The sequence below is a fragment of the Lepeophtheirus salmonis genome, chromosome 3, assembly GCF_016086655.4.
Source record: "Lepeophtheirus salmonis chromosome 3, UVic_Lsal_1.4, whole genome shotgun sequence".
Lineage (NCBI taxonomy): Eukaryota > Metazoa > Arthropoda > Copepoda > Siphonostomatoida > Caligidae > Lepeophtheirus > Lepeophtheirus salmonis.
Window position 1 is genome coordinate 8,072,714 of NC_052133.2, and position 24,807 is coordinate 8,097,520.

The 24,807-nt window shown below is 31.5% G+C and overlaps 1 protein-coding gene across 1 annotated transcript; it reads left to right on the plus strand.

Annotated features, from left to right (window-relative positions):
* The first annotated feature begins 368 nt into the window (after window positions 1–368).
* On the plus strand, window positions 369–21,085 carry LOC121114170 (uncharacterized). Its single transcript, XM_071886844.1, has 7 exons — window positions 369–755; window positions 14,916–15,248; window positions 15,307–15,580; window positions 15,636–15,869; window positions 17,289–17,527; window positions 19,010–19,294; window positions 20,813–21,085. The coding sequence occupies exons 2-7, from the start codon at window positions 15,201–15,203 to the stop codon at window positions 21,083–21,085; spliced, it is 1,353 nt and encodes a 450-aa protein (XP_071742945.1). The 5' UTR covers window positions 369–755; window positions 14,916–15,200.
* The last annotated feature ends 3,722 nt before the right edge of the window (window positions 21,086–24,807 follow it).

The window sequence follows — 24,807 nt, forward strand, 5'->3', positions numbered from 1 at the left end:
TACTAAAATATACATTTCTAATTCTTAAAGTTTATTTTTTAAAGATATTTCAGTATGATATTTTGAAACATATTTCTACTTAAGTGTTACTTTACTTAGAAAAGGCCCTCATTTAAAAATAATGTTATTTTATCTATAAGAAAAAGTTAAAACTATATAACTATAATTAAAATCAATTTTTAGGAGTTTTTTGGATAAAAGATGTGCGACTCCGACTCTGATGATGAAGGTGTTTTAACAAATGTCAATAAACTCGTCATTCGTCCTCCAGGGCATACAGGCAAGGCTAAAAAAGGGCATGTCTGCTTTGATTCAGGATTTGAGACAATGAACTTAGGAAGAGTCGATTTTATTTCGGATCAGGCAAGTGGGAGGAACTCTTTGCTAAGATCTTTATTTAGTCACTTCTCTTGCTTTTATAGGAATACGATTTGTACATTCGCCCAGATACAGGGAACCCTCGACATCGCTTATGGTTCTACTTCACAATCGATAACACACAAGCGAATCAAAAAGTCATCTTTAACTTCATCAATCTTAGTAAATACTATTTGCTCTTTAGAGAAGGACTTACTCCAGTCGTTAAATCCTGCTCACGACCCATATGGCAAAGAATTCCAAAACCAGATGTTTTTTACTACAAATCTTCGATCCATTCGGGAAGATATGTACTTAGTTTTGTATTTTGCTTCGATTTGGAAGATGAAAAGTATCATTTGGCCTTGGCTGAACCCTATTCCTTCTCAAGACACAATGTAAGTTCCATCATGTACAATATTACACTAACACGTGCGAAATATTTTTTAGTTGGCCTTCTGAAGAGTTTTTATTAATTTAACAATGCAGTTATCATTAATTTTTTTCTGAATGGAGTAGCTCTGATAAATTATATGTAAACATTATAATATTACAATTATTCCATCCATCCAAGGATTTTTTTTTGATGTAAATAGAGTGTATTTCTTAGGTGACCCACTTTTTGGGATAAGTAATCCGAAGAAGAAATTTTTAGCGGTGTAAATAAAAATAAAATTACTAAACTTTTTAGGTAGTGATTAATTTTAACGACATCCGAGTAATTCCGGTCTATGCCCTTGATAAATATGGAGTGATATATACTGATATAAGCCTTGTGTAGTTTTTAGCTGTCCTTATTTTTTTGGAATTGTTATGTGAAGAACAAAATAACATTACCTGAGCAGTTGTCATTATAATATAATAACCAAGTAGTGAACTTCCTTTTCCTATACATTCAACTATTTTCAAAACCAGATTGAACATTCGTGAGTGCTCATATAAGACAGAGAGTAATATTTAGGATGGGTTGTAGAGTTATAATATTTAATCCTTGTTGGACTCAGAGTATAATTGAGGATCGATATCGGAGTAATTCGTTGCAATGCACTTGTTTATTTCCTTCTTTCCCTCCTTTCTCGTCGTCACAGCTGCTTTTAGCTCATCTAATGTAACCGAATGACCGTTATTATTTTCTTCTTAAAAAAAACTTCAAACTGTCCAGGTTACCTTGTTGATTATTGGTTTTTAAACATGCTCCTAATACACACGATTTTCATCACCATCTATAAATATATAATATGTATTACTATTACACACCTTATGTGTACACAGATGGGATAGCCACCTCTCCTTAAAGCCACAGAAGCCCCAATTAAATGTGGTAACCCGTGTAACATTTACCCCTATGACTGGGATATATTTTCATCTTCTCAAATCACATCTTTTACAACAAAGTTTATATTACCAAAACATGACTTTAAAATAGTCTATAGAAATAACAACACCGATTTAAAAAAACGTCCTTAAAAGATATAACAGCTTCAATGTAGATTAAAATTTCTTTTTTATTACACCGGGTATTCCATATTTCCCTCCGTATAACCTCCAGGGCACCACACTCTACAAATAAACGTATTTGAGTCTCAGTTGTATCTCCACACAATCTGCATGATAAATCTTCCACCATTCCCATGACCTTTAGATGCTTCCTTACGGGAATATGCCCTGTAATGAAGCCAATTATAATGTGTATAGATGCTCTCCTGTTGAAAAAAAAAATCAATTCCAAAATAGGCCCCTCATAAAATAATTTTGCTTGCATGTTCTGTCTTCTATTCATTCCTATTTCCATGTTTTCCTTATGTACATAATTATCTCGGACAAAGCTGCATTTTTGGGAACTTCCACTTCAGATTCTTCCAGAATAGTTCCGCTATTCTCGGCAAGTGCATCAGCATATTCATTTCCATTATAATCCCAATGACCCTTTATTCATGTTATTGTCACATTCCTTTTCAAACTAACTTGTTAACCCGTGAAGAAGCCTTCATATTTAGCTGGATAACTAATGTCAGCTGAACTATCCAGGAAAATTTTGATAGGCATTTGAACAAACTTTCCAATATTATTTAGAGCACGAAATGACTTTAAAATACCCTCCAGTTCTGCTTGAAAAACGGTGTTGCACTATTTTATGTTACCACAGCCTTCCATGATGCAGGTATCTTCATACGTTATAAACCACCCATATCCAACTTTGTCATCAATTTTTGAACCATCTGTATAAAAGATGAGAAATTATGAACTAATCGTTCGTCTTGCATTTCTATTTCAAGTGAAATATTATGCCAAGTTTTTCTCAGTAATCTCTATTGGTGCTTCAAAGATACTTAAAATTGATTTCAACTCTTTTTGGCCCTCTTTTGGTTATATTTTTAGGGATCGAATTTATACTAATATCTTTTTCTATTCTCCTACGAGTTGCTAATGCTCGTCGTTTTATGCTTAAATGTAAAGGTTCTGCATTGAGCAAGATTTTCATAGCTCTAGTTGGTGAAGATTTCATCACACCCCCAAACAGTTGACCATCTAATCTATTTATTCTTCTAGCCTCTATTATTATGACATGTTTTTTACGAAGCGCCTTGCTTTTAACTTTATCTACGACTTTTTCTATTGCCAAGTCTGTGGACTTTCCTTTTCGAAATCCAAATTGATTTATCATAGTAACGTTCAACTTCAGGGACTCAATATGCGAATAAATCACTCATCTCAATTCCTTTTAATATGGTACTAGTTAGTGTCTATAGGCTTTTGAAACACTGTTGTCAATCTAATAAGGTATTAGCAGAGAAATTATCAATGCATTACTCCAGATTTTTGGTACATACGAAAATCTAATTGAAAATTTATACAAAAAAGACATACTCTCATAATACTCATCAGGTCCAGCTTTTTTAAAACTTTTAAACGATTTAAAAACATTCCGAATCAGAAAAACAGTTATTTCATTCCGCCATTTTGTGTTCATGTTTTCAAGTAATGCATTCGAACTCCGAACTTTATATGTTTCATCTGACCCATCTATAATTGAGTCACCAAAATGCCCTCTCACTAAATCATTTAAGCTATCCATTGCCGAAATTCTCCATCTTTATTACTTAAAAGTCCTACACTCGGTCCATAATGACAATTTTGTCGCTTTATCGTAGCTGATATTGCAGTGTAGGAATCCAGCTCCGTGGATCTCTCCTTCCAATGCCTTCGTCTCTCCAGTTGATTACCCTCCTATATTCTGTTTACATTTGTAATTGTCAATTTCCATCTAGAAAAGCCGTCCCCGCTTTCTAGTACATATTTTATACACCTCTAGTGATCAGGCTAAGTCTTTGTTGGGATTACAGTACAATTAATGATCGGAAATAATTTTTGCCTATGTCCTTTCTAGATAGAATTTGTGTTTATTTCCTTCCTCTCACGACTGTTCTTAGTTTATCCAAAAAAACGTTATTACAACTAAGTTGTTCATCTCCCACATATTTTTTAAACTGCCATTTGAGTTATCAGTCTTTTTTGTTTTACGATTGTCTCCCATTTATATTAGACTCTGGAATGTGACCAGTCACATTCCAGAGTTGTAATCATTTTAAAATCATGTTGTTCATTCATCTTGTTTGAAGACTTGTTGGTTAATACTTTACTTGAAAGAAAAGACTGACTTGTAAGGGACAAATTTATTGGAATATAAATTATTGCATATTTCCTAAAAGTGGTATTCATTAGTTAAATTCCGGTATAGTATTGTTTGCATGATGACCAGTTTAAAATAGAGATATATTTTTTGGAAGACAAACTTGACTGGAAAATGACTATGTACTGGAAAAATCTTATCTTGGATTTAATATCTAACGTAATTACTATGTTGTAGTTTAAAAAAAAGAAACTGTAAATTAAAGTGGTAACCCTGGCAAAAATTTGAAGAAGGGCAGCTATGAAATAAAAATCATAACATGAGATTAGCTGCGATAAAATATTGAAGGAAAAAACTAAAGACATGTCCGACTCCATATACAGACTGAGCGTAGGTGGGAGTTACTCTGTTTTTGATCCTCCAATCTACTTTGAGTTTAACAAAGACTTACATTGATATATCCAAAGCGTTACATACTCGAAGTTACTCATTAATAGATAAAAAAATGAAAATAGTTAAAAGAGCTCTAGTTTTTGTAGTTGCAAACCTGAAAAGGTACTTGTCATTTTCCACAGCTGGTACCATTGTTCTTGAAGAGATAACCAGTAAATATAAATTAATCACTGTTGTGTGAAAGGCGAAGAGTTACACTTATGATTTGTTGCGGAGTTTTAAGTATAAGTGCTATTTAGACTTAGAGTAGAATTAAGGATCGACATCGGAGTATTCCTACCTAAATCATCTGTAGATGCGGAGTGGGGGTTGTGTTTATTTCCTTCCTCTCAAAGGTAGCTGCTTGTATCTATTCAAATAAAGGGCCACGACAGCTAAGCTGCTCTCCTACCAACTATTGTCAGGATCACCACTTTTATTTTTACATACTGGCAGGACGTCTTTTATACAACTCTATCCATACACTTTGTTCAAGTAAATTAATAGAAATATATTTACTTGTGAACCTATGTATATCAGCAAAGGGTTTTGCACTCACACAGACGTCTATAATTAAGTTTAATAAATTACCTTAATTAGTAAATATATACATCCATCTTGAGAACTATTTACACATGGATTACATCTACTAAGAAAATAAGAAAACATGACTGAAGAGCTTTTTAGAAACTGACAAATCGAATTATTTTCATTTATTTACGAACATAATTATGGTTTTATCTATTTAAAATATTGTACATGTTTCCTCTTAGAGTTGTAATTCATATGACCTGCCGGTATGTAAAAAAAAAAAATACCAAAAATTATCAACCTCACTTTTTTGAAATAAACAATGATTAAGAGTATTTTCCTCTTAGCTGTTTTCATTCACTCTAAGTACTATAAACTCAAAAAAGATATTACATACTCTGAGAATTTGGATTTTTATAATAATTTGTATCAATCAAGGCCCTTCGGTTTGAAGTTCGTGTCAGTTTTATACACTGTCGTTGATACATATTTTGATAAATTATCAATTCAATGTATATGCTGTGTACAAGTTGGGAATTCGTACAAGTTGTAACTTGCATAAAAAAAGAGTACAAATTATAACTTGTATAAGAAAATTGTACAAGTTGCAACAAAAAAATGACAGGAATAATTTTAAGGGAAGGATTTACAGTACTTGGTATGTGTAAATAATTCTTTACGTTTGAAATTTTTCCCTTTTTTTATCCCAAAGATTAATTTGACAAATTTGAATATAGCTATTATCTTGTTGATCTAGCAGCTAGGAATACTTTGAACATTTGACACTCCTTTATTTTCCTTTTCTAATTGAAGTTTATTGACCATAAATAAGTTACTTTGTAAAACTGAGTGCTTCCTTACTCAATGACTTTTCTGATTGGAATTATTTGCTAAATTTTGTTACAACTTTTATTTAAAAAAATATATATATGCATGCATTGAGTTAAATAATATTAAAGATATTTTCATTTATTCCTCCTTTACTAGTATTTTTAATAGAGTTTCAATTCTATAAAATTCTTTACGTTTGTCCATTTGGGATATTTTTGTATGATTTTTTAACGACTTTAGAACTTATGAACATTCAATTTTTTTGAATTATCTTGATGGATAATAGTATGATGATAATAAACACCACTGATTAATTTAGGGAATTGCTGGTTCCAATACTGAGTAGAGTATATGAGGAATGTTTTGAAAAAGGACACCTTCCAACTTTTATGGCGAAATGTTTAATTTCTTTAACACCAAAATGGAAAAATGATCCCTGGTAGGTACAAAATGTTGGACCGATTACTCATTTAAATAGTAGTTGTAAAATAATGAATGGAATTCTAATTGAAAGATTAAAAATGGTTTAAAGCAAAATTATACATCGAGAGCAGAATCTTACATAAGTGGAAGTGGTCAACTAAGACATTTCAAGATTCAATGTTCTTGTACGCAAGGAGATCCTTTATCTGCCTATCTTTTTATAATTGCACTAGAAGATCTGATTGATATAATAGATAATAATGACCGAATATGTGGGATATTGGTCGGAGACATGAAGGTGAAGACAGAAATTTATGGAGACAATATGACTGTCTTAGTACCTTCTCAAGAAAGAGAAGCATCAATTTTAGAATTAATGGAAATGCTAGAAGGCTTTGGAAGTAAAATTGGATTAAAAATAAATGAAAAAAAAGACTGAAGTGATCACTATGGAGTGGGAAACCGAAGAAAAAAATCACAACTAAGAAAAACTACATTTACTAAGGTATAGAGGTCGGGAGAACAAGTTACCTAAACTTTGAAGAAATAGAAAGTAGAGTGAAAAAAATGTGGTTTCACTTTCAAAATTACTGTTTGGATCTTCCTGTAGGAGTACTTATAAGGAATCAAATGATCGTGTCTAAGATTAGTCATTTGATGTGTTTTGTTCCACTCTACTAAAGAAAACGAAAAAATAATCGAGCAAATGAAGAGAAGATTCATCGTCATTGGGAAAATGCGTGGCACAATATCATGGACTAGACTTTATGAAAAAAGTTATTGTGGGGGTATTGAAACCAAGAAACGCTGGATTATGAGTAATTTCAGATGGGTTAGAAGATTAAATGGGAGTAAAAGTACATGGGCAATCATCATAAATGTGCATATGAATAGAATATATGGTTATGATCTTCATGACTATCCTGAATATGGTCATACCGACCTTATTAAATTATATAAAGTTAAGGGAAGCTTTTTGAGTGGTTTAGGTGCTGCATGTTCGAAGGTCATTTTAAAAAGTATTCAAAACCCTCAGATTTTCTATTACACATGGTGGATAAATTATAGGCTGATTACAAATTCACTACCTACAAATAATGGGTGAAAAGGAACGCTGCAAGTATTTGTAGACTCTGTGAGGAGGGAGAGGAGGATGATATTCATTTATTCATCAAGTGTCCTTATTACCAGAATGGAAGAATAAGAATTAGATAATATTTAGCAAATTGTTGATGAGGAGGATATCTACTTATCGTCAGACTTAATGAGAGCTAATATGATTACATTGAAATTTGTGTCTATAGTTTATAGACTATTATCGATGAAAAGAAGCCAAAAGCTCTGGATGGAAGTTTTATTGATTATGAATAGTCTATTTTAAATGATAAACTAGTTTTTGATATTTTATAATTTATGTTATTTTAAACATCTCTATGTTGGCTATTTGAGTATTTATTTATTTTAGAGGGTAGTTATGTTGCTGTTGCTTTTATGTCTTTACTTTGAGGACAATAAAGAGACTGAGAGTGAGAATCATGATAATCCACGAATAGCAAAAAATTCATGGAGCTTTAAAATGGAAAAATATCCATACCAATTCTGTGAGGGCCCTTCCTATATGCTTGAGAATGATACAAATGTAAAAGAAATAAAAGCATAGGTCCAATACTTCAAACAATTTTTTGACGAGAAAATAATGGATCGAATGGTTGAAAAAACTAATCTTTACTCCACACAAAATGATTCTACAAATTTGATCAATCTCACTCAAAACGTGTTATTTCAGCTTTTAGAAGTATTATGGCAATGCCTTTGTTGAAGATTTCGTACTCGTGCTCATAATATCTTCTAGCTGTATAAAAGGCATCCATTTTTGAATCACCTTAAGGAAAAAATTGGCAAGGTACCCATGCCTCAAATGCTATGTATTGATTAACTGTTAGTTTTATTTAAAGGGAAATCAAGGATAAAATATTACATTCCGAATAAGCCTCGTAAATGGGTAATTAAAATATTTGCTCCATGGGATATTAATAGGTTTATGTTTGATTTCCATGTCTCGGACGGTCCAATAAAACATCTCAATGGGGCACTAGACTTAGGAGCAATTTGTAACGTTGTTTTACAATTTCCCCAAAACATACCTAGAGGAAAAAATTATTTACTTTACTTTGAAAATCGGTTTACCTCAATCCCTTTGGTAAAAAATTTAGCGCAAAAGAAGATTTATGCTCTTGGAACTTTCAAACAATCTCAATTGAAATAATTTTTAAATTATATAGAAGGGTTTTTAAAGAAGCTTGATTTATTGATGGGGAAATAAAAATTAGTGTAGTAAAATGGGTTGAAAAAAATGTGTGAACTTTGTGTTAACATTTGCTTCCGCTCAACCCACACAACTTTGTCGTCGTTTTGACAAAAATAACAAGAAAAGACAAGGGCCTGCAACACACGAAATCCCTCAAAGTAAAATGAGATGTGATGGCTTTGAACATTTTCTTGACGTTGTAGAAAGAAGTTATAATGTAAGAACCTTTCTTTCTAAAAAGGTATCACGTTGTTTTTTATTGTACAAAATGTCAAATTAATTTATGTTTTACTAAAAAGAGAAATTGTGATATAACCATATTTTAAAGGCCCGATTAAAAAAAACAAAACATTTTTACTCTGTCAATTATTTGAAAATTTTGATGTATATAACTGTGTGCCTGATAGAAAAACATTAAGAATAATTGTTTATTTTGAACCATTTACGACGACTGTAAATAACTTCTTACGTTTAAAAAAACATTAGCCATAACATTTACAAAAAAATAGATAAAAAGTAAGTTGTTACTTTAAGGGTATAAATGAGGAAATACCAAACAATTTTTTTTTGGACAAACAGAAAAAAGTTCGTCCTTAGAGGGTAATGATGTAATTATTAACTTTTTCACAAAAAAGACAGAAATATAAGTATTCCGTTAATGATTACAAACTTAAAATGCCCACAGTTATAAATACATGATAACCATGCAGTTAGGATAGATCAAAATGAAATGGTAGTATCTACATACAGGCTAGGGCAGCAAGACGTGGATTTTTAATGAATATTTATATCCTCATAAATTTGAAAAGGTTTCATCATTAGTTTTAATATTCTGTTTCCTCTATTCTTTTTACATAAACAAACTATACTAATCATTTAGTTATTTTATCATCTTGAGCGAGTAACAAGAAAAAAGGCAGGGACAAGTAAGTCCTAAATAGTAGCTGCTTATGACAACTTGTCATCAACTCCTGCATGGCCTTCAGGTGACGAGTATAGGCTGTGAATGATAATGAAGATGGTCATATTGAGTGGAAAAAGTTTTTGTCGACAGGTTTTTTTAACATTATTTTTTGTTTGGCCTACTATTGAAAATATAAAGTTATTGATATATTTCTATGTCCATCTCTCGAATCCACGAACTGCCGCCCTACTAACTGTACAACTTTAGTTCTAAAAGAATGACTCATGTTGTAATTGAATAGTGAATTTAATTACAACTTGTACTATGTTTTATAAAAGTTGCAACTTCTGCAGACATCGCCACATGTACATAAATTACATAATAATTAATGGGCGAACATATAAGTTTGAAATTTAGCAAGTGGACGTAAAAATTAACGTGTATGTTTCGAGAATATATTTTTTTGGGCCATCAAGCTCATTAAAAATCCTTTTTTGACCGAATTAAAACTTATTTTTCCTTCTCTCTTTTCATATCTATCTCCGTCTCTTCTCCCCCTGTCTCCTTCTATATCTCTCTCTCTGTCCCTTGTCTTCGGCCTTCATTCCTTGTTTCTATTCTCCTCTACTTAGGCCTGTAACACAGGCACCTTCTGCTAGTAAATATACGAGGGTGGTCTTAAAAGTTTCCGATCTCAACGTGAATATGTAAGCACTCGTAAATAAAAGCTAGTTACATCGATCTGGCATCTGTTGACAGTTACTCAACAAAGTTTCAGCCATTTTGAACACGCAGTTGTTAAGTAACAGTACTTCCAATGATTTGGTGTAAGTTTTTTTTTTGTAAAATGTTTGTTCGTCAATCCATTAGTCTATTTAGTATGAGAAATCCATCAAGTCTTTTGATAATTGATAACGGAGAAGTGATAAGCACTTTTTCTGTTCAAATCGTTGTTGTGCTTGTTTTTTTTATTAAGCTAATTTTATTACCTTTTTTGTGTCTGGTTCGAATTGAATAGATACTGAGATGTTGTTTTGTTTGTGTATTTACATTGACAGAGGAAAAGTGTAAGGATATACACTTTTTCGAGGGACGCGAAGTGAAGTGGAAAATATATTGATGGATGAAAGGGAGAAGAATCTCGATTTTTTCGAGTTATTCAGATAATTAGCACTTGGAAGTGTCACGAAAAGTAGGTGGAGGCTCTCATTGTGAGGAAGAAGTTGTGAATTTGTCTCTTATGGAGTATTCATGGGAGAAAAGTGGGTGAGTTCTCTCGGAGCGCATCCGTAGACTGAGGGATGAGGCTGGAGATAATTTCTAATTAAATAAATAAATTAGAAATTCGGGATCCTTCCAAATTTCTTCCGTCTATATTTTCTTCGTTTCTCTTTAAGTCCCTATGGTTGACGTACCAAAGTTTTTCCTTACTATTGAAAAGTTGCCAGAATTGAATTTCAACTATTGTCAACTATTTTGTCGTTGTCTCCAATTCTGAGATAGAAAGGGAAATTATGACGTGCTGGCAAACTTATACAGGATACCCAATGTCGATAGGAGGTATATCATGTGTTTAAAGTTGAAAACGGGTTATTTTGACCCGTAAGACGAAACAAGGTTTGAACAAAAGATATTCCCTCTTTAAAAATGAAAGAATAATGAGTACAGCTCTGCAAAGTATCGCACTCGTTTAAGGTAATATTTCTTATGACTCTAAGAACAATGATTGTTCTTTCATTAGATTTGTAAATCTCTGTTCTTGACTAGGCTTAATTGTAAGATTAAATTAAAATAAAATGTAAAGGAAATTGATAAATGAGGATTATAATTTAAATGTTAGGCAAAATAACTAGATTTTTGTTTGAAAATTAATATTTTTTATCGTACAAATAATTAATGTATTTCCTAGATGCATGCTTTTGACATGATTTACCTATTTCAGAGAAAAAATGAATTCATTCAACGATGTATTTTTATTATGTAATTGGATTTTATTCAATTACTTTGTATAAACCGGGAATACATTTTTCAAAAGGACTATTTCTTAGTTGAATTACAACTTCAATTGATGTTTGTATAAAAGAATGATGAAAAAAAAAAAAAAAATGATTTGTACTTAATGTATTTTATATTAACTTTTAAATATTTATATGTTTTTTGTTGGGATGGACACATTCAAATACATACAGTGGCAAGAAATTTTTTGGGAAAAAATACTTGTTCGTCAATTTCATTAATGTTTATCTCTTGAATATTTTTTACTTTAACCCAATGGAAATTATTATATTAAAATAGATTCATAAAATATTTCTTAATAATTTGTTTGTCAAAATTTGTCAAAATCCAGCTGTTTTAGCCAGACTAAATTTCATATGTAATGTTTCTCTTTAGAAAGTATGAGATATTTGTATTTAATTATAGAATGGTTTTAATTCTATACTAAAGAGGCAAGCCATTCTTACCTGACAGATATTAATTGAAAGGAAGTTTGTTTTTCAGCAAGACAACGCCCCAAAATAACATGCAAAAACTTCTTGGAAATTAAAGAAGCCTCTCACATCTGATCTATTACACCATCCAACAGCATTTTTGCATGCAGGATGAGGCCCAAATGTATTATTGTTATTCAAGTTGTAAAACACGAAAATGACCAATAAAAATTTCAACCTCTACAGGTTCGGCCTTTAAATTCTTTTTTAAAAAAATCAAGCATTTAGGGTATAATTATGACTCAGTGCCATATTTTGACATGAAATACCTATATAGATGAAATAAAAGTAAATATAATTTGATAAAAACATTTCAGCATTTCAAAAATGAATTATTTATTACTTTATTTTGTATTTTTTTACTTTTTCTTCAAGTATTCCATATCCTAGCTAAAGTTATCACATAGATTTCAATTAAAAAAAGTGTATTTAAAAAAAAGTCAATTTGGATTGATTTTGGGTCAATTTAGTTCTTAATATTTATTAAGGAATTTTCATAAAATAAGCAGGCTATGTTGCATGAAATTCAAATTACAATAATATTCTGGGAGAAAAAATTTGAACTCTTCACGAGTTTTTAAATAATTGTATAAACTAATATGAAAGAATAATAAATATGTAAGGGACTTAAAACAAGTTTATAGATGCTATGTATTCAAAATAATTGGTAGATATAAACGGTATAATTTTTTTCTCCGGAACATTAATTTAATATATATTCACGTAACCTCCATAGCTTATTTTCTTAAATTTCTTAATAAATATTAAAAAGTAAATTGACCAAAAACAATCAAAATCAAACTTCTGATAGAAACTACTAACACTTATGCTAGTGCATGAATCACGAATAGTAACCAAGAGGACTTGTTGTGGATACACAAGTGTAAGTTCGTATTGTACTCAGAGTTAACAGAGGATCGACACTGGAATCATTCTTGCCTATACATCCTTACTAGATACGAAGTAGAATTTGTGTTTATTTCCTTCCTCTCACAGCTTTTCGTAGTTTATCTAATAAAACGTTATGACAACTAAGCTGCTATTTACCTAAAAATGATTCAAATTGGCAGAGTTACCATTTCAGTGTTTTGTCTCTTTAGTTTTTACGATTACTTACCATATATATTAGACTCTGGTATGTGACTGGCCATTCCGGAGTTGTAATCATTTTAAGATCATATTTTTCATTCATTTTGTTTGAACTCTTGTGGGTCAATACTCTACTTGATAGAAAAGACTGACTTGTGATAGACAAATTTATTGGAATATAAACTATTTGTATTGGTAAAGTTGGGAATCATAAATTGTTGATAGAAATTGACAAAGTGAAAACAGAAAATAGATATGGTAACCCTTACAATTGTAAGAATGTTTGGGAGTAGAGCGGTTTAGAAGCCATGATGTTTATTCGATTACTGTAAGCAGCCCTGAGAGAAACAGAAATCCCAGTCCGTATTTAGCAGGGCATTCAGTATGAAACACTACTCCCAGTTCAACAAAGACTTACACTTATAACTCCAGAGCAAACCCTCATTGTTACTCTCCGTCTGAGCTCACGCAGTAGTGGTTCTCTCTGCAAGAATGAAAGAATAATGATAGAAAATATAAAATCCTGTTCAGATTACCAACTAGAAAATGCTAAACCTACCTTCTAGAACATATTTTATACACCTCTGGTTGTTGGTAAAGGCCTTAAGGAAAAAAGGGCACAGACAAAGTATCAACAACGACAACATCTATGAAATGCTCTTGATTGTTGTTGTTCTTCCATGATTCATTATATAATTTCCATTTTTGTGTGTGTGTCTCTTGTGAGCACTCACATTGTGGAGCCAAAGAAACTAAAATTTTGCCTGGGGTTTTTTTTAACATGGTTAGCCTAAGGCCACAGTGTCAATTTTAATAATACTATTATTATTATTATTTTTTTTTTTTTTGCGGGGGGTCATAAGGAGTACTGATTCTATACCCATAAACTTTTCGAACAACCCCGATATATTGAATATTTATCCCGATTTTGATACGATACATCAGCCCAAGTGTAGTACATGCTGGTATACGTTAACCGTCTCTTTAATATCTACTAATTGGATTCAAAATGTACCTACCCATCTCATTTAAAATGCACTTAAATTTTAATGAATTATTATGTAAATACGTACAAGATTAATATTTTAATTTCCCCGTATAGGTTAATTTAAATATTTAGATTTTTATAAAAAAATAAGATCAACAAAAATTAAATTGAATATTTGTGTACATATTTCTTGCTATCTAAGTATGTATTTTATTTATACAGTAGAGCAGTGGTCCCCAACCCCTGGTTCGTGGACTGGAGCTGATCGTCAATCAGTTCCGGCCCCACCAAGAATCAATAGGTTATTTATTGTTATATTTATTATCTAAGTCTGGGACGATATTAAAGGAGGATTTAATACTTCATCTACTTTTGATAAGAGAAGAACAAAATATTAAGTAGGTATAAATGCAAATTCCAAAATATAATTAATTGTGCGGGGTAGTCGTTAGTTATTTTAGGCTTGATACTTTTAATTTACTCATTGGGTGTTACGGCCAACAAGATACTTAATTTTCTTATAACTTTTTTATTTATTTATATCTTTTTCTGCTCTTACTAACTAAAGATTGTCTGCCTTTAATATCGTCCCAAACTTAGACAATAAATCTAACAGATAATATTATAATAGGTAGTCCCAGTCTAAATTTAGCAGACTTAGATTTTGAAATGAACACATTTTCCTCACTTGCTCGCCAAACGTTAACACAGCTAGCAAAATGAGTAACAACCAGTCCACCAGATGGTAACATTTAATTTTCAGATGACAATAGCCTGCGGATAATCTCCCTAAAACCATACCATATTACAGAAATAAAAACGCATGGAATAATTAATTTTAAATCTAACCCTTTTTTACTAATAGTCCAACGTATAGACCTACATAAATCTTTTAATCAGCTGAGTTTTTGTCGAATGATAATCTTTTTTAGGTCTATATTGAAAACTTGCTATCCTCAAGTTACGAACATCTCAAAATTGAAACTCTTTGCAAAACGGTGGACAATAGAGAATGCAAGATTCTTACCATCACAAATATTGAGAACTTTGCCAAAGTAGCTGAGACTGCAGATATCCTTTCATCCATTTCGGATAGTAAGAAAAAAAGCAAATCCGGTAAAGATGATACAACAGACGAGTTTGATACGGATGACATCATCAAGGATGATGAGGAGGATAATGACTACTATGAGGACGATGTTCGAGTAATTTTTATCATGGGCAGGCAGAGTGCATCCGATTCTCTATCCTCATTTATAATACAGGTAGGAATGAGTTAAACAAATATGTATAAGACTAAATTTTGATTCTTCTCTTCCTTAGGGACTTATTGACTTCCTCACTTCTAGTCATAGCATTGCAGAGGCTCTACGAAAACGACTAATATTCAAAATAATACCCATAATGAATCCAGACGGTGTATTTTACGGCAATTCCCGAACCAACGCCATTGGACAGGATTTGAATCGCTTGTGGAACAATACAAATAAATATACATCCCCTTCAATTCATAAAGCCAAAAAACTTATCGTCTCTTTGGACAAAGTTGGACTCTTGGACATGGTGATAGACATTCATGCACATGCCAGTCTATTGGGTAACTAATAATAAATATATGCAACATAAAATAACCGCTATTGTCTCATCATTAGGACTCTTTATTACGGGGAACTCCTACTCCGACGTTTATCGCTTCGAACGACACATTGTTTTCCCAAAGTTTTTGGCTAAGAATTGTGTGGAAATGAATCTGGAGAATAACAAATACAATGAGGATCCCCTCATGGAAGGAACGGCTCGTCGATATTTAACTTCTGTTTTGAGCTCAGAGGTAAATGTCTACTCTCTAGAAGCCTCTGTGTACGGATATGCATCTCCTGAAATAGGTAAGGATTACTTAGATAAAAGGGTCAGTGTTAGAGTGAAGGGGAAGGGGATGCCCAAAGACCTGGAGCGGGTAGAATTTTTTTTTAATAAAAAGACCGTAAATATAAAAGAATGGAGCTTTTTAAAAAAAAGGCCCAGCCTAGAGAGTGGAGATCAAAACACTTGCCTACATTAGGAAGAACTTGTTGTTCAAGAAAAATCCTTGAAAACCAATTTGTTTAAATAATATATTTACCTATATTTTTATTTTATATAACCTCGTTCTCAAGCAATAACAGCCTACATACGCTGGCCAACAGATATTTTGGAGAGGGCTAGGTTTTTGAATTTTTTTGTGGAAAAAACTATACTTTTGTATTTTTTTGAACAAAAATTCAAAAATCCCTAGCTTTTATTAAAAAATTAAACTTTTTGGAAAAAAATTTAAGGCTTAAATTTTGAATATTAACAAAATTGCAAAAATCACTTTATATTTACGCAAAATTTTTTTTGGAAAAATATATAACAATTTAATTTTTAGGAAAAATATTTAAAAAATTTAATTTTTTTAAACAAAAATTTGAAAATCCATAGCAATTCACAAAAAATTTAAAATTAAATTTAAAGTATTAAATTTTTTTGAAAAAAAACTACAAAATCCATTTTAATTTACAAAACATTAAATATTTCAAGAATCAGTCACTATGAAAGGAAATTCAATTTTTTGAAAGAAAAATTTGAAAAATTACATTTTTCCGAAAAAAATTTCGAAAATGAAATTTTAAATATTAAATTTTTGGGATTTTTTTTTCTTAAATGGGAAAAATTCCTTAATTTAGGGGAACCACAGTACCTCCAGCTTGCAAATGCCCTTGGCAGACATTATTCTCCAAGACACCCTAAACTACAAAGTCCAGGGGATTGAAGTCAGAGCTGAAGCAGCAGTACATAGAGGCAAGCCAAAATTAACCCTATTTCTGCTACCTATGTTGTTTGGGTTCATCTTAGGTGAATGGTGGTGTAAAGGATGTATGTCTGGATGTATATACCAAAAGTCTTTGAAGCCTTCTCGGTTCTAAAATAGACGAGAAGAAGATCGCCGCACATGTCTTGTCTTTTTTGTTCTTGCTCCGACATTTTTTAACTAAGAGACATAGAATAATAAATAAAGTTGTTTATTTTTGTTTTAGCTGTCGTTTGATGCCGTAATGAAACATCATAGTTAAAAATAACGGGAATAAAATTTTAAATAAATACAAATGCGAGTTTTGGGTCCCCACTCTGTAAATTTTATAAAAAAATTATTTAAAAAAAAACCATCACAATTTTCATAAAAAGAACGAAAGAAAAGTCGTACACACATTTATCTAATCCCCAGGTCCCGCTCTCACTATAACTGACTCTTACATTACATATATTTACTCATTGTCTCATCAAAGATACAGATGATGGAGAAAAGAGAATATACACTTTTAATAATGAACAATATTCTCGTATTGGGCAAAACGTTTGCCGTGCCTTATGGGACTACTACAAGATCATTGGTTTTATTCCCATGGATGGATTTGATGGATCCAGCAGTCATGGTAAAATAAATTTGAATAGTTTTAACCTCTTACGAATGAGAGAAATTGATCTTCAACGTCAACAAGCCTTCTTGACTGAAGAACAAGAGCAAGTGAGATTACTTTCAATACTTTAATTCATGTTACAGAACATTAAATTTTCACATTTACCTAACCCACACTATATATTTTTGAGTGTACCTTAATGAAAAAAATTAGGAAATTGGTATTGCAGGATATTTCTATTTCAAACATTATTCGTTGTAATAAGAAAATAGCATTTAATCCTGCGAAAAAAGATTCTTCATGGACGGATCAAAATCATCACGTTGAATTGAGATATAGGATTTTTTAACAAAGTAGGAGTATATCTTTCAATCTAATTAAAATAATATTATTTTAATTTGCATCAAATTATGAGTATTTTAGTACTCAAAGTAAAAAAAAAAAATCTAAAAATCAATCCCCCACCCCCCCAAAATATAATCTTCCTGAAGCTAAAAATGCTTTGGTTAAATGAATATTTTACAAGTGGTACATCACTGAAAAAAAGGTTGAGAATCCCTGCTCTAAATGATACTACCTAGAACTATTCAATGATATTGAGAATCCTAATAAATCGATTAATTATGAACTAAATGAGGGATTAGCAAGGTAAGATAATTATGTACTTAAGTACAACTCTCTACGATAGGGAAATTGGTGCATGAAAGGAATCATTTTACTTTTTATGAATGTCTATTTAGTTAGTTGAATGAATTCAAGAGATAAAAAAAAACCCGGAAAAAATGAAAATTATACATTACTATATATATTTAATTAAGGTACCTATTGTCACATATTGTCACGAAAGGTAAAGGAAATGGCTTTAAATTGAGGTAGGAAAATAAATGTTTATTGCTTATACGTTGTACATATTCAATAGATGAATACAACCACACAAATAAATGCAAAATGAAGAATACAATTTGATGAATACAAGAGGAGAAAAAATCAGACAATTCATTAATTTGCCAACCCTCCCTCCCCCCTCCCTTGTAGACGCCCATGTGTTGATACAATAATTTAATACTTAAAATTTTAGGGACTTAATCTCACATTGAAAACATTAAATCCATAAGATATCCTGAATTTTTTCCCAGCTTGCCAGTCTTTCAAATACTCTTGATGTCGTCAGAAGATTGATCAGTTTGGTTTTAAGCTTTTTCAAATTTCGAATCAAGGTAGTGCGAAAAAGATGACATGGTAATAAAAACACTAAAGCAAATTTTTATTTTCTTACGATGTCACCTTTAGGTAGCACATCTTGTTTCAAGTTAGAAGGGAGACAAAAGTTATATATTTCGTCATAAATGATAAAAATACAGTATTAATTATAATTTCACATAAATTAATTATGATAGACCTTATTCTAGCCAATGAAAAATATTATTTCAGTTTTTTTCTAAAGCTTTCATCTTCTTGTAACTATGTTAGTAAAACAATGCCATTCATTTGCATTGTAGATTGTTTTAAAACGCAATTTTGTTGTATTTTTTTGTTATAATATTTTCCAACATGCCGTTTTGTTAATTGTTTTATATTTTAAAATGTAGGAAAATTACTTCCCTTCAGAGTATTCCTCTCCAGGTTCCAACGAAAGCATATCTCCAAGACTGTATGAATTGAAACCCTTAAAAAAGGATAAAGAACACAATATCGACGAATTCAAAAATAAGAAAATATCCATCACACCGATAGAGCATTTCTTCGATGATCATCAAGTACGAAGAAGCTCTTGTCCCAAGGCCTCCTCCATCACCACCTACCGAATCCCTCCAAGGAAAATCCACATACCTCTTTATTCGAAAAAGTTCATATTATTTAAATATATGTGCCCTGTAATATGTTCACAAAATAGAGTGTGGAATACATTTGTATTCTTCAACGACGAATTATTGTCAATTTCTATCTATAAATTATTATTCTTAATCTATTGGGTATGTTGCAAATTGATTGTTAGTATAAAAGAATGATATTGTAACAATCAATTTGCAACATACCCAAAAGATTAAGAATAATAATTTATAGATAGAAATTGACAATAATTCGTCGTTGAAGAATACAAATGTATTCCACACTCTATTAGCAGGCACAGGTATATTCAGCTCAGTTTTTTCACTGTACGCATTTCTTCAAGGGTCCAATATATAATGGTGAAACTTGTCGCCCTTACAAATTTGTGTACAAAACAAAGATGAAATATTGGTTTGTATGTACAGGGTGGTCCGTAAAAATTGGGAAAATATTTATAGGCTTATAACAAAGGGACTAGAACTATATTTTTTATTTATTTGAATGGTACATTTAATGACATTCAATTATTCATAATGAGATCTGCCTCTCTTGATAACCTCGCCCACATTGAACTGTAAGCGTTGGAAGGCTAGGATGACCTCCTTTAGATCCAGCTTTGTCATAGCACGGGTTCATTACCCGTAATGAACTTCTTCAGAGACATCACATAAAATCTAAAAGAGAGGACATTTTGTTGCAAAGACATATTACACTTTTTGGCCATCTGGACACGTAGACTGTCTTTTTGTTATATGTGATTTCTTCCTGGGGTACTCCATCCATCCAGGGATGTATTGTAACCAATGCAATCGCAAAACTGGAATCGCACGTGGTGTCCCGGGTTTGTCAAAGCTTCCGTCGCTATGTTGTCTAGGTTATCATGAGAAACTGATATCATTATGAATAATTGAATGTTATTTAATGTAGCTTTCAAATAATAATATAAGTATGGTTCAAGTTCGTTCGAAAAAAAGATTTTCTCAATTTATGTATGATGTACAAAAATAAATTGGGATTTTGTATTTTCTTGATTTTTATTCAAGATTGAGTGTTCTTTCACAAATTATCCTTAATTTCCATTAAAAAATTATTCTGATTAACCTTTTGGAGAATCCTGCCAATTACCCTTAAAACAGCTAAAATTTATAGTCACAACAAAGTAATGAAAAATGATTAGATTTTGTGGTTGAAAGGGGTCAAACTGAGCCAATACAAGCCTCTTAAATCAAACATATCAAAGCACTTTAAGCAAAACTATTGACTATCCCCACTCATCTTAGTAACTTGATTATAGAGCCTATAATGGACTCGAATATGTCCACAAAATATTGGGCCGTATCTATATACAAAATAAAACAATAAATCGGGATTTATCCTTTTTTGTTCAAAATTGTTTTTATGTTGAGGCACCTTCGTAATCCTACCTTCGATTGAATGTACAAATCAAATTTGCAGAACGTTTTATCCTTCTATGAATTTTTTCGAATGACCGAACCCATGTGTTTATTTTCCCCCTTCACAGATATCGAAAATACAGCTGTCATTCTCTCAAAAAACCAAAGGCAACTCCAAATTTGATGCTTCTAAGTATTCCTCCAGCTCCGTTGAACAAAAGACCACCTTCGAGTGATAAAATAAAGCGACGTCCCTCTGATTTTACTCTTACATTTAATCCATCAATTCGATCCAACACACTTGAATCTAATTTGTCAACAGCCTCCAAAGACATCATACCAATTGGTGAGGATCTTCTACAAGAGGAACATCCTAAAGATCTTCGTTACAAGCGTAAAATTACTTTACGCCCTCCTTCTCATATTGACACGGGTTCATAGACTTCTTATTATGTGTCGACGTTGTAAATACCCTTCTGATGAAAATAAACCGTTATTTTCTAATTCCGAAATTCAATCCTCTAATTTATTTTTGTACTACAGAGTTGGTTTGAAAAGCTTCCAATCTAACAAAGATACAAGACACTTTTTTCCATTTTTTAAAATAACCCTCGATAACTGGTTCATTTTTACAAATATTGCAAAAAAGTATGTAATAAAATGTTCTGCAAATACAAAATACTATAGATTATATATGTGTCATTTCTTCATAAATATGAAAAATTGAACTCTGATGGAAAAAATAGAGAGAAAAGAAATATTCATAAAATGACATATTTCAGATATTTGTAATTATTTCTACAAAATATATTTATTCTTAAAAGTTGACATTTGATGAAAAAAAAGAGAAAACGAAAAATGTATTAAAAAAAGGACAGATATTTTAATTAAACAGCAAACTTTATGTGTCAAATTTATATACACACGAATCTCCAGATAAATTTCTACAAACTTTTTTTTCCTAGGAATCCAATATTCCATTAGCAACTGCAATTTTTACCATTTCCTTTTTTTTTTTTTGCCCATAACTTCTTTGAGTTAGAAAAATGTATTTTTCTGTCAAGTTTTTTTTTGTGACACCAGTCACTTTTTGGTTTGGAACTCAACCCCTTATGTCGTCTCCTTGAGCTCCAAAAAACAATTTTTGTGTTTTGGGAGTAGCCCCCTTATATCGCCCCTCAAAAATTGCCACTTGTGTCTTTAACCAAAGCAGGCTCAAAAGAGGCACCCATTCTAAGTTTAAACCAAAACTAGTCACTAAATATCACTCTTCAAAGTAAGAATGACAAAAAGGGGAATGAATTTTACTAGGAATGCAATTATGGATGAGGGTTAAACATGTGTACATAAGTAGTAAATTAAAACATTTTATAATTGAATTCGGAATGAGGGGATAACAGTGTCTTTTTGATCAAATCTTTTATTTATGTAAAATGAAAGAACAATTGTCTTTCTATTTTGTGATTTTGTTGAATTAAATTTATATACATACATACTAATCTACTTAAAAAACCTATGAATTGACAATCAAAGCTACATAAATAAACGTACCTATGAATATTTGATTTACATAATACTTCATTAACTAGACATTTATATTGCCAACTTTTACTAACACTGATAGATACAAATATAATTTTTGCAGAGAAAGAAAATACAATTTTATGATTAGAGAAGTAAAAACTCTTGGATTTGTTTGTATTCATTCTGTGATAGATTGTCGTGGAAAATGATTTACTGCTTGGATATGAAAGGAAATAAATGAACACAAATCTTCCTTTTGGTTTTACAAGGACAGAATTACTCCGATGTTAATCCTCAATTCTAATCGGAGTCCAGGACGTACTTTGACTTATAACTCTAGAGAAAACGCACAATAGCGCTTCATTTATACAAAAATATTCCCTTCTCAAAAAATTAAATAATGAGCTTTACACTAGAAACAGTTACATTTATCACAAGAGTTATATAAAATATGACCTGAGTGCATGTAAAATCAAAAACGACGGGAAAACAATCTGGTAGAGCTGTTATGAGGTTTTATTAGATCAAAAAATCCCCTTCCGTATATTGAAAGATATATAGGCTGGAATTACTGTGTTGTCGATCCTCTATTCTACTCCGAGTCCAAGAGGGCCTTAGAGTAGAATTAGCAATAAAAAAGGGATTAATTCCAGCCTATTTTTCTGGTAGGTAGGGTGTGGAATGTATGTTTATTTTCTTTCTTTCACGACTGCTTCCAGTTTATCTAATAAAAAGTTATGGCGATTAGATTGCTCTTCTAACCAAAAATTCTTCAAATGATCAGAGTTACTGTTTTGGGTTTCAGTCTCTTTTATTTTTACAATTGCTTTCCATTTTTATTATGCTCTGGAAAGTGACTGGTCATTTTGGAGCTGTAACCATTTTAAGATAATATTGCTATTGTTTGGGGGGAGAGGAGCTCAGCTGTCATGACTTTTTACTAAGAGGGTCGATTGAAAAGTCCGTGTAAAGTGAGGCAGATGGTACTACTGGTCATTATTGGTTAGTAGATCCTTTTGAAGAAAAAACAACAACTTTCTGCATGAACATTTTGAACAAATCTCGTAGATTAGCTTCAATCTACCGTTATGTAAAGAAAATAAACACAAATCAAAATCCATATCTAGCAATGATATACAAAGGAATTACAACGAGGTTGATCCTCAATTCTACTCCGAGTCCAGTAAGTACTTACACTTATAACTTCTAAGCAAACCGTCATTGTCACTCTCATAACTTTCATAAGGACTCGCACTAGTTATAAATACATACTTAAATGTTCCCTTCTCAAAAATTAAATAATAACAAGAATAGCTTTAAACTACAAAAAAACACGCGTTATTGGTCATATTTTATGCAACTCTACTTATAACTCCTAAACAAATTATTAATGTTACTTTCTGTTACATACTCGGGGTACACCTTATATTTAGATATCAGATCTTAACAGACGGATAGTCATTTTCAGGATTTGACGCCGAGTTATAATTGTAAGTCCTTGTTGTACTTAAAGTAAAATTGAGGATCATCATCCGAGTAATCCTTGCATATGCCATTGTTTCTTTCTTTCTCTATCTCCTCCCTTGTCAAAGATGATTGTAGCTGATCTAATTAAACGTCTTACCAGCTATGCTGCTCTCTCCAAAACATTATTCAATTAATCAGGGTTACATTTTTGATTTTCAGTGTCAAAGTATGAATTTGAAAATGGGCTCTTACGTTCTGTATAGGGAGTTTCTTCCCATAATTACCTCAACTATTAAAATCCAGTGGCTATTCACTGAGAAATCCGGAGATTTGTGGTCGAAAATCATATCCGTCTACTCGTTGAATTGCACTTACTGAAAATTGGTTTCTTAAGACTGGCGTACCAAATATGACACAAGGAGTTTGTTTATTATCATACACTCAAATGATGTTTCTCTTGCTTTAGGACTGTCTTAGATTCTATCACGGAACCTACATTTTTGGAGATCTGAATTGTTCAGTGACCGGAAAGGAAAGATCTTAACAGAAACATGACACTACTCTAATAATTAATTAGTGACTACAAACTTCTTCATCTCATAAAAACTGATTCTGTGAATCAATATATTTTTTATTTATGAATACAAAAATGTTTAAGCTTTATTGACTAGTTTTAAAAATTCTCTCTTTCAAATGGAATGGGGTGATTTTTTGGTGCAAACTGTTTCGCCAACCAGCAGTTCATTACATCTTTTATTTATTAGCGAGTACAAACTGCTTTATCTCATAAAAACTGATTCTGTATATTAATTTATATATTTTTCTCACTAATGAATGGAAAAATGTTTAAGCATCCTTAGGTTTAAAAAAAATCTCTTTTAATTAGAAAGGTCATTACACACAATTTACATCACTAATCATAAGTCTAGCTCCCACCTTCTCCTCGCGGTTCAGTAAAACTACATTTTGATTGATCGATGGCGGTGTGTTGCCCTTATTTATCAAATTAAAAAAAAAAAAAAAAGAAGTAGGTGCTGGGCTTATAAAAAGAGTGGGGTTTACTGATATTAAATGAAAAAAATTATAAATTTCTTTTGATTTGAGAAGTTTTATCATTAATTTTGTAAATAAATTGACTCTTTTTTGTTTTTGTGATAGGTGCATAAGATTAG